The sequence below is a fragment of the Pagrus pagrus genome (assembly GCF_965226575.1).
Source record: "Pagrus pagrus genome assembly, contig: HAP1_SCAFFOLD_80, whole genome shotgun sequence".
In the NCBI taxonomy this organism is placed as follows: domain Eukaryota; kingdom Metazoa; phylum Chordata; class Actinopteri; order Spariformes; family Sparidae; genus Pagrus; species Pagrus pagrus.
Window position 1 is genome coordinate 42,857 of NW_028175383.1, and position 11,467 is coordinate 54,323.

At 41.1% G+C, this 11,467-nt stretch overlaps 1 protein-coding gene across 2 annotated transcripts; it reads right to left on the reverse strand.

Annotated features, from left to right (window-relative positions):
- Positions 1-524: 524 nt before the first annotated feature.
- On the reverse strand, positions 525-2,335 carry LOC311253942 (uncharacterized protein). Of its 2 annotated transcripts, none has more exons than XR_014622077.1 (2): positions 2,030-2,335; positions 525-1,725 (listed from the first exon to the last, which is right to left on the reverse strand). XR_014622077.1 is itself a non-coding variant. In XM_084384392.1 (2 exons), the coding sequence occupies exons 1-2, from the start codon at positions 2,180-2,182 to the stop codon at positions 1,198-1,200; spliced, it is 624 nt and encodes a 207-aa protein (XP_084240518.1). In that variant the 5' UTR covers positions 2,183-2,324; the 3' UTR covers positions 525-1,197. The 2 variants fall into 2 exon arrangements, 1 of the variants encoding a protein (XP_084240518.1); XM_084384392.1 differs by having other exon boundaries at positions 2,087-2,324.
- Positions 2,336-11,467: the final 9,132 nt, after the last annotated feature.

Here is an 11,467-nt window from a genome sequence, read left to right on the forward strand (position 1 = left end):
TATTTATAAATATAAATTTATAAATAAGACTTCCGTTTTTGGGAGAAAATTTTACTTCCGCATCGAAAAACCCTTAACGGAAGTGACGTAGGCAGAGGGAGAGCGGTCGGTTTGAACAATAGGAAAACAATGGATTGTGGTGCTGGTTCTGACCCCGAGGGAACTTTACATGTGTATAATTACAAATACGACAGACCACAACCGTATAACTAGGAGTCCATTATGCACATTAGAGAGCAGAGAGACACCAGGAGGAGAATTGATGGCCAGAGGAGAGAGAAATTGAGCTGTGGTGTCAGGACAGTCAGTGCAGAGTTGGTCAGAGACTGGTGGCTTAGCTTACTGTATACGCATTAGCTACGGATATGCTTACATCACAACATCGTACAGATTACTACCATGTATCATGCAATAAAAAAACTAGTATTGATTATCTAATACATGTCGGAGTACTGATACTTACCAATGACAGAATATATAGAATATTTAGATTGACTACAGTAACATTATGACACAAGTTTGGTGAGAGAACATACATTTTATTAAAAACTGACTCATGAAAGTCATGACGTCAATTCTTCCCCTCAACAGCCAGCAGATGTCACTATTTTGACTGTATCGAATGCTTCGAAGCAGTGCATCATTTTCCAGGCAACTTTGTCAAAGTGGTTCAGTGCTTCAGAAAGCTTCGGTTTCACCACCACTAGGCAAAAGTTGCAATGATGGCTAAGGTGACCCATTCAATGGGTAAAATAATAATAAATAAAAGTCAGATAGCCAGCTTTACAGTGTCACATTTCATTGATTAATTTGGTGTTCCTGTTCAACCACTAGATGGCAACACCAGACATAAAATATTCATACTATTCAGTATTTTTTGTATAGCTAGGCTATTTAAATGTCTCAAATACAATAAATTTGGTTCCACAATAAAACACACATTAACAGATACATTGTCATCTAATAGTTTGCCCATGAAATCACATTTAGCACAGTCTACAATTTATAGCCATCATGGATGCCATAGCGATAATCAAATCAAATTACACTATCATCAAAACTGTAATTAATCAAAATTTTCCAGAACATATTCAGTTTATATTTGGCTGGCAATATGCAATCAATACAACTATTTACAATTCAACATTTGGAGAGTACAACATAACACAACTCACCATTTAAGAACACACTCACTCATCACTTGTATTGGAATTTAGCTCGCCTCTCTTTCAAGCAAGCAAAGCGATCAATCACCCTCTCATTGAAATCAGGCATGTTCCTGACAAGTTCCCTCTCCATGGAAAGCAGGCCCAATGCATTCAGACGTTCCTGTCCCATTGTATTTCTCAGGAATGTCTTGAACCTCTTTAAGGTGGAGAAACACCTCTCAGCTTCAGCTGTTGTCATTGGAGTGATTATGAGGATGTTCAACAGCGCCACAGTCTCAGAGAAGGTTTCCTGGAGGTTGTAGCTCTGTAGAACCTGGTACAGAGCCAGTGCACTGCAGGAGCCCCTGAAGTCTGGACTTTCGTAGATGAGAGAAAGCTCAGTCCTGAGCCTCTCCTTGTGTAGCATGGGGTATGCCCTCATGGTGGTATTCAGAGCCTCTTCAGGGAATGTTTTCAGATGCCGGTCAAACAGCTCTGCCTCTAGCAGCACGGCACTCACAAGGTAGCTGGTGAAGGAGAACCTGTCTTTGGCATGGCCCAGGATTGTTTCACAGATCTGTTAAAATGATAAAAATGTATAGTCAGTAACACACAATTGTAAAAAAAAAATTCTACTGGTGTTGGCATGAATGTGGCCATGATCTACTGTATCTACTGTCTCACAGTTCCAAAGTATGCATTTTATTATTCATGCAGACTTATTACTGTATCCTTGTGTGAGTATAATGGACAAGTAATGGGTGAGTAAAACAAATGACTACCATCCATTACTGAATTACTGAAAAAGAGATTGTGACTTTATCACTTGGTTCCAACACTTGAGTATGCCTACATCATTGGTCAGTAGTGAATGCAGATACCTCTTTTGACAGCCTCTGCTACTCTTGTTCATAAGGCTCTCCTTGATCTTGTGGTACCTGGTGCTTCTTGCTGCTGCTGTTGAGAGGAGCTTTGGTCCCTGAAGGGAGACAGATCAAAAGTGTGAGAATATGATGACAGTATGTCAATGCCATTATCAATAATTACTCTCTTTAAAAAAAAGTAATACTAGTAAGTAATAAAAAATTGCCGCGAAACTCTTTCATTCACCAATATTTTGTTATGATACGCTAGTGCTATTCCCCTCTGAGTCCGGGGGTTAGCGGTTATCAACACCCGGGGTCTGTAGGTTGACCTACTGACCTCTGGCCTGGACGATATCATCTCCGACCGCTGCCCGGCTCATTCTGATAATAATCATTCCGCTTCGGCATTCGGGTCCATTTTTAGTGCAACTAGCCAGAGCTTTAGTAAGTCTAGGTTGCGGAGAGGAAGCTGAACTTCGTCCAGCTGCTCATTTTGTTCAGACAAGTCGGACACACGCAGAAACGAACCGTAGCATTAGCGATAGCAACAAGGCGCGCCGCAGTCGGAGATGACATCATCCAGATCAGAGGTTAGTAGGTCAACCTACAGACCAACAGCTAACCCCGGACTCAGAGGGGAATAGCAGTAGCGTATCATAACAAAATATTGGTGAAATTAACGAATTTTGCGGCAGATAATGTGTTATTTAGAGGCTACATTGCACTGCCCTGTGTACTTGCATTATACAGATATACGCGGCTCTCAGCTGGATCTAATTTCGTTGGAACGACTTGTAATGACACCAAAGTTATCTGGGTGAGTAAATGATCGTATTTTATGCTAGAAATAAGGTCCAGATTGTAAAAAACGGTTATTATCCATTAATAATCAAAAGAAATATACCATCTGACCCATTTAAAAAAAAAAAAAAACAGTGTTATGAGTATGAAAAGCCTCAGAGTTATCAATGTCCTGTATCAAATCATGAATGCTGGCAGTGAATATGCCAACAGCTTCCTCCTTGTTGATCTTCTGGAAAGGGGAGCCGCAGCAGACGAGGACAGGACAGTGCTGCACTCTCGCACTCTCAGAGAATCCATGAGGAGCCAAAAATGCTGACAGACATGAAAGACATATGTGAAAGGCAGAAGATTACAGTACATAAATAACACAAGATATACAAACTGAAATACAAGTTATGATACTTTTTCATCAGAAATCACAAGAAGACCCTTACCTGCTTTATTTTTGCACAAGTTCCCTCCTGCGTCTCAATGTTTCTTTCCGTTGGAGTTACTTACTTCAGTTTCTCCACAACAGGCTGAGCAGTTAGTAAATAGAGACATAAGCTGGCTTTGGCACACAATGAACTTGTCAGTAGCCCTGAAAAAAGAAAATTACCTATTAATTTGCACCATGACACATCTTGGGCTGTGCCTGGAAAGCTAGGATAATAAGAGGTCAATCTTTATACAAATATGTAACTTAATACATTCAATGGTTGGTTTACTACATATACCCTTGTCCAACCTGCAATCCCATACAACAGCTCTGTCACAGAATGTGTTCAAGTGTGTTAAAAATGGAGGTCAGATAGTGTTGGAGTTGTACCGCCTGTATGCATATAGATAGCATATATAACTCGAAAAATTGTATTTCCTGCGAAAATACAGCGTGAATGCTGACGGCTGAATTGATTTCGGAAATCTGCTGAATGTGCTGGAAAACACTTGCCTAATGCATAAAAAATGCATACAACTATGAGAATGAATGGTCAAGAATTTGCAGAAAAAGCTGTCTTTTTTCAAAAGCTGAAAAGTCAAAGGCGGAAAAGTAATAGGTTCAAAGAGCTTAAAAAGCTGAACATTTTGATAATTGGATGGTTTCTCTAGCTGAACATGAAGCTGAATATTTGAAAAGGATGAAAAGGCTGAAAAGCTGAAAAGTAATAGGCTGAAAGAGCTTAAAAAGCTGAACAGTTTGACAGCCAAACAGTTTCTGTAGCTGCATATGCTGGAGCAATAGCAGAACCAAAGTTGAAAATGTCCCCATAAGAATGAATGGGAAAACACCTCCCAAACTCCTGCAGGTTTAGAAAAAAGTGTAATGGTTATGGCCAAAATATGTATACAGTGAGTAACAGGAGACATTGCTGAACCATGTGATGTCTTTTTTATTTCTGTAAAGTGAAAAATGAGGGAGCCAGAGCGAGAGACAAAACCGGTACCGTCTGCTCCACTCCAGAAATTTAGGCTCAAAGTTAACACTGCAGCTTATGGGGGAGTTGCTGGAGTGCTTGTCGCTCGAGGGCTTCTACAGCCAAAAGTTTAAGTCCTACATCTGAAATAAGAACATCACCTGAAAGCCAACAAGATTTCCTACATTTCTATGTATATATTGTCTATGTGAAGTAAAAGCTGTGGGACCCAAATCAAGATGAAGAGAGTTTTTTCTCAAGTTTTTGCAGCTGCTCTCCACTCTAGCGATGATGTCACCCACTCTAGCTCACGCAAATGTTATAAAACAAGACTTACAAGTGGCTGTTCACGTTCAGCTGAGTCTCTGTCTGATCCGTTACTGTCTCCTGCCGGGGCGGCAGCACCAGCAGCTGCTGACAGACAGCGGTCCGGATGAGGCTGTCGGCACCGAAGGCACCGCACCGCACCGGGGGTTGGAGGGGAGAGGGGGGCGGGGGGTCGCACAGTTCTTGCTTCGGAATCCCAGTTGAACTCCATCAGATCGCTGGAGTGATAACCCTCTGGTTTAAACTGAGCGACACACAACCGAGTTTTTCGTAGCTGACGCAGAGGTCAAGCCCCGTCTCTTCAGCTGCACAACACGCACCCAGGCACGGAAGATAGCACCGTTTTTTTTCTGGTGGACCGGTGGACTCGATGTCGTGACAGGCTGGAGTTTGTGAAACCACCACAAACTGAATAATTTACCATGTCCATGATAACGCAATCCAAACCTGCTGTAAACACACTGACTCACGATAAGACGACCGCTCTGACAAATAGCCATCTGCTCCCACACTAAGCTATGGCAGCTGCTAGCATACAACTCCCTCTTGTGACGTAATATGACGCGATGTTGGAAAAAAAAAAAGAGAGAGACAGAGAGAGTTTTTAGGCGCTGTGCTCACTTTTTCGGTTAAATTTGTGCTCTTGTGTCTTGAAAAAACATTTCAAATCCTCACTCAACTTTTCAAATGGTATTTTTCACACATTACATTTATTTTGTAAACCAGTATAACCTGCAATATGAAAAATCCTTAGGCACACTTGTATTGGGGGGTCAACCACCGTGCAAAATTTAGGGTCTCTAGGGTCAAAGGGGGCCATTTAAGGCCAAAAAAGACATGTAAAACTGTTTAACAAAAATATCAAAACTTTATTCTAAATGAATACGATTTGAGTATGTTGCTCAGCTAAAATTGTAATACAAGAACATTTTGGTCCCATAATTGGAGCGTTCTTCGTTTTCCTAGTGGCCAGCAGTTGTGAGCTTTTGGAATAGATAACAAGTTTCAAGTCATTCAGTTTGTTGGAATGGTGAGCCTCATTTGGTTTAAAAATGTGAAAGTTTGAAGGCCCGCCTACCAAAAAGTAGATGTTTAATCAAAGCCAAACCAATGCTTATCTACTCATCTGGGGCTACAGAACAACATATCAAAAGCTCAGACTTCCACGACCTCTATAAAAAAAATGCTATAAATTTGTCAGTATGTCAGAGGGTGTAACACCCTTGGGTTTTTGAAAAGGACCTTTTTTCTAAATGACTTATATTTTGCTTTCGTATTCTTGTGTAGGGGCCCCAAGACAACCTCCATGCAAATTTTGGGGTCTCTAAGGTGAAAGGGGGCTGCATGGCAGCCAAAGAGACAGGGGGTATTAAAGGTGAAAAAACAGGATTGAAGGGATTTAGCCAGATTTTTATGTTGCTCACTTATAAGTGTCATACAAAAATATTTTTGTCCCATAATGATTAGAGCTTTCTAAAGCTACTTAGCTTTCCTATTCAAAACACTCTGTACACATTCAGGATGACAAACTCTGTTATTCCTCTTAATCTGCACACAAATGCACCAGTCTGCTTCGAGTCGGATTATGCTGACCACTGGGGCATACCTTTTATGCAAGAGTGTTACTGTTCTGTGCATGTTTAAAATACTTTTATTAAAACATGTTACTGTATATCCTACTGTATAGCCTCCCCTTTCACCCCCTCCATGCCCCCGGCTTTACTGTGCGGTCCCGGCCGGTGGAGCCCCCGCTGCACCATCCACCGGGCCGCCGGTAATGCTCCACTGTCACACCAACTGGGGTAAAAGTCCTCGCAGACATTTCATGGGACACATAAATAATCAAAGTGCACGTGCAGCTAGTGGAAACGAGCCAGGAAAGAGCATGCATGACAGCGTGACGTGAGCATTTCCTCAGAATGATTGACATGTTGGAGGACAAATAAGATGATCCACCCGGGGTGCTGCATTTGCAATGTTATAAAAGGTTGGCCACCAGAAAAATATCTATGACCCAGTAGGATTACAACCTATATGGACAAGCAAGTTAATTTTTTGCTGGAAATCCAATATGGCCACCACAATATTAGCCCCAGTATAATTGAGGTGAATAGGGCAAAAATTTAAACTAAGAGATATATCCATGAAACTTCACAGGTTGATCACTGACATGAATAAGAACATCCTTTGTATTGGAGGTTTCCATGAATATATATTTAAATATGCAAATAGGGCATTATTTGATTACATTTGCCTTAGCCTAACCCTAACACTGTAAAGTAACTCGGATTAATGGGTAGTCGGACTTTTGGGTGGTCGGACTGACGTATGCTCCCCCAATTCTGTATGGAGGCAATTTCCCGAGCAGCATCAGAAATCTCTCTAGTGAGAGGGAGAAGACAGACTTCAAAGCTAAGGCTGTTAAGAGAGGACTCAGGGTGGGGGAGGGGATGCCACCATAGGATGCCACTCAACAGGCTTAGAAACTGACCTTCAGTGTCACTACAATGAGCTGCCAGAGCTAAAATATCAGTCTTTCCTAAATATTGTCTCAATATTCAGCCTTCCATTATAAGTCATTTCTTACAAGTTACAAAATTTAATAGAAAAGAAAAATTCTAATTGTATTTTTTATTTTATTTTCAATAGTAATTTAAATATACATATCTGGTATAAAATATGTGAAAATCCCTATTAAAGATAAACAGCATTTAAAAAGTTCAGACTTGTGCTGCTCTGTATCTCAGATTGAATAAGTGCCATACTACATGCTCCTCTGAAAGTTCACAGTCAGGTCAGGTGCAAGTCAGGGTGGGGGAGGGGAGCTTTCAATGCACCTGCACCTCCAAACTCCCTCCAAAAACACTGCTGCGTTCAAGGCAGGCAGGAATTACTGATTTCCTGGAACTGAATAAATAATGATTATTAATACATGTTTAACTTCTTAATCCCTTTATGATTTGAAATTATTTGAAGATAAAAAAATATTTTAACTCATTTTTACTAATCAAAACCATCCCATGGCTTGCATGACTGAGAATATTAAGATTATTTCATTTTTAATAGGCAGTTTTCGTAGTATTCACTCTGCTTAAAACTATATTTGAAGTAATTTTTTAATATGGGAGTAATTACCTCAATCTGTAGTATTTTTACATTGAAACATTTGATAAAAGTTTCCTTTCAATTTGAGGCCATAACAGTAGTGAAGTTTCCCACTGCCTGTGAATGCAATCGGAGAAGCAGATCGTGCAGAGAAGTTGACTGAGGACTGGAGGTATGTTTGCGATACTATTTTTTTTAAATTAATTTTTGCATGTTATCTTGTCGACATTCAAATTACCCCATTTACTAAATGTTTGAAACCTTAATTACTATCGTCTATTGTATCCTCTTAGCATTAAGTCCGCGAATAAAGCCAAGCCGTATTAGGTCGATTGTAAAGTTACAAAATACATAAATTACGAGATTGAAACAAACAGTGAAAGTGATTCAGATTTTAATGATTAACATCTGTGATAGACTGCCATGAGCTGTTCTCATGGCACAATCCTTTGTGCATATGGTGGCATGCAAGGTTAGCCACAACCACTAGCCACAGCTGTAGTCACCATGGATTTTATTTCAACCAGTATGTAACAAATTACATTTCCATGCTCAACGCTTTTTTTTTAAATGTCGACTTACTCGATTGTGATTTTATACAAAGACGTATTGAAAATGTCAAGATTAAACTCTGCAGGGGACGTCAGCGCCGTTTTGGGAGGAACGCGCATAGTCAAAAATGACCTCCTAGTGTTTACCAAACCACACCTTGACCTTGTTGGAAAGCGTCATGAGGTCAAAGAAAGATGTGAATGAGAATTCAAAAGGACTGAACTGTCTGCGGTGCTCAGAGAATCCGACTACACTATGTCTTCGGGTGTTATTGACATGGTCTGCGAAGGAACAGAAGCACATGGCTAATTCATATGCAAAATAATGTCATCAGACTGTTCGGACCTTCTCTTGAATTATAAACTGTAATTATAAACTTGAGAGGCAGAAGAAACTTTCCTGGAGAAATATACTTAACCATGGGCGAAACTTTAGTTTCAGAAGTGGGGGGGACACAAGTAGGAACGGCAAATTTGTGTACGCATAGCGCGTGTTGTGTTCTGTAGCGCTGTTACGTTGGAGTGTCACTAGATGGCACCACTGAATAAGACAGGACTATGTATGTAGGTGAAGAGAAGAAGAAGGAGCTGTTGTTATGAAGCTGTACTTCCTGCTGAAGATGTTGAGTAAAGTCCCTTGAGCTTACAAGTTGGTTTTCATTCTTCACTACACCACAGTGCGCTCGATTTCTGCCTGCGTAGAGCTTAAATCATGCCATTTCTATTTAACCCTAGCCTACTATTTTGTCATTAGCCATACTGCCAGTGGCGGAGCGTGGGTCTCAGCACAGAGAGGGAGGAGCATTCTCGATGGGCCCTTGTGATAGTTATTTAAACATTGCATTTATTCCATTATTTAAACATGCTAGTCACACTAAATATTTCTGCAGAAGACAATGCCACAGATCACCCCCTCTGACACACACACACACACAGGTCACTGTCTGAGTCAGTGGCTACCATGTCTAAGCCATGTAGCTACCATGTTAATTGTAGACTGTCTGTGTCCATTTAATGTTTGTGTTGTACCAAAGACATGGTAGCTACTGACTCAGCCAGACATCAACCTGCTTGAGCTTTCAGCACCATAGACAGTGTTGGTCACAGACTGACAGTCAGACACAAATCAACTCAACTCAGTAACCAATCACACAAGCAGCTCCATGGCTCCATGTTGTCCCTGTGTGATGTTCAGGACAGGTGAGGACAGTCTGAGGACAGAGAGCTCTGAGGTTGAAGTTTATAATTATGAAATGCACCGTGAGACTGTGACAGGTCTGTACGTCTTGACCACATGTCAGCTGTTCAGCTGTAGTAGAGGAAACTCCGCTGTTCTCAGCTCCACCGCAAGGAGCGCTTTTATTTTTATTTTTATTTATTTTTTTAATTTAGCTCCGGTAGCGACCCGGCTGAAATGCATGAGGATGCGCGGATCCGGTGTATTTATCAAGGCTTGGTCATCCTGCTGAGGCACCGGGTTGGTTTGAGCTGCGTTCATGAAGCCAGTCTTTAATCTCGCGTCTCCAACTTGTTCAGAACGCTGCTGCCCGATTTTTAACAGGCACGTCCAGGTGTGAACACATTACCCCTGTGCTGTCGTCACTCCACTGGCTTCCAGTTCGTTTTAGAATTGATTTTAAACTTTTATTGTTTGTTTTTTACTCCATTAATGGCCTGGCTCCCTCCTACCTGTCAGAGATTTTAACTGTCCGCGATCATGGCAGGGCCCTCCGTTCTTCCGGCCAGCTCCTGTTAGAGGTACCAAGGTCAAGACTTAAACAGTGGGGCGATTGTTCTTTTGCTGTCACAGCTCCCAGGCTGTGGAACAGACTGCCCCCTGACATTCGCACCACTACTGACCTCAGCCTTTTTAAATCGAAGCTGAAGACACACTTTTTTAGATTGGCATTTAACTCTGACTAGGGTAGTCCTGCTCTTAGGTGTACTTATTTTGCCTGTTTTTTACTTAATGCACTTTTGGAGGGCCTTTAACACCCTGCAGCACTAGTAGTACTTTCTTGTGTTTTCTTGCAGCACTGTAGCACTTTCCTGTGTTTTTTATGTATTGCTTTTATGTATTATTTTATTGTTTTGATGTAAAGCACTTTGGGTACCGTCTGGCTATTGTAAAGTGCTATACAAATAAAATGTAATTGATTGATTGATTGATTAAGTTAGAGGCTACTTTCAAACTCGTTACTCACTGGTCGTCAGCGTTTTAGCGATCGTACAGCCTGAGGCCAGTATACAACAGGTAACGGTGTTGTTGTCTCTTTTCACCTCCTCTCTTCCTTGTGTGATCAGTGCGCTGCATACACGTTTTAAACAGAGATGGCTAAGCGCCTGGTTTAACATATTAGTTAGCTAACGTTAGCTACAATAGTGTATAGAGTAAAGTTAGAAATACCAGTAATGACTAATCAACCCACATTTTCTTTCTTCCTTTTTAGTCCCGTTCCAAATAAGGACTTTAAGTTGAGCTGTCGGCTCCTTTTCATCTTTTTGCTGCTGTGCCGCGTCCTGTCTGTGTCTTTGATTGAGCACGTAGTGTGAGGGGGGCTTCCGAGCGGTCAGTTTACGCAGGGTTTCTTGTTGTTTTGCAATTACAGCCTGTGCCTACTGTTAGTTTTCAAAGTGTAAAAAGTGGGGGGGACAAAAACATGATTTTGAAAAGTGGGGCGGACATGTCCCCCCTGTCCCCAGTGGAAATTGCGCCCTTGTCTTCATAGCAAACAAGTTTTTACCTGGAATTTAATTCATTAAGGGTGAAAACTGGCTTATGTCAAAAATGAGCATTTCAGAGCGAGAGGAGCCTGTTTCTGCACTGTACAGTAGCCTAAGCTGCATTTCACTGAAAAAAGGTCTTTCAAACAAGTTTTCTATCCTGAACTGGTTGAATTTGGATCTTCTTCATGGCAAACGTGTTTTTACCTGGAATTTAATTCATTAAGGGTGAAAACTGGCTTATGTCAAAAATGAGCCTTTCAGAGCGAGAGGAGCCTATTTTTGTCTAAGCTGCATTTCACTGAAAAAAGGTCTTTCAAAGAAGTTTTCTAGCCTGAACAGGTTGAATTTGGATCTTCTTCATGGCAAAGGAGTTTTTACCTGGAATTTAATAGATTAAGGGTGAAAACTGACTTATGTCAAAAATGAGCATTTCAGAGCGAGAGGAGCCTGTTTCTGCACTGTACAGTAGCCTAAGCTGCATTTCACTGAAAAAAGGTCTTTCAAACAAGTTTTCTAGCCTGAACTGGTTGAATTTGGATCTTCTT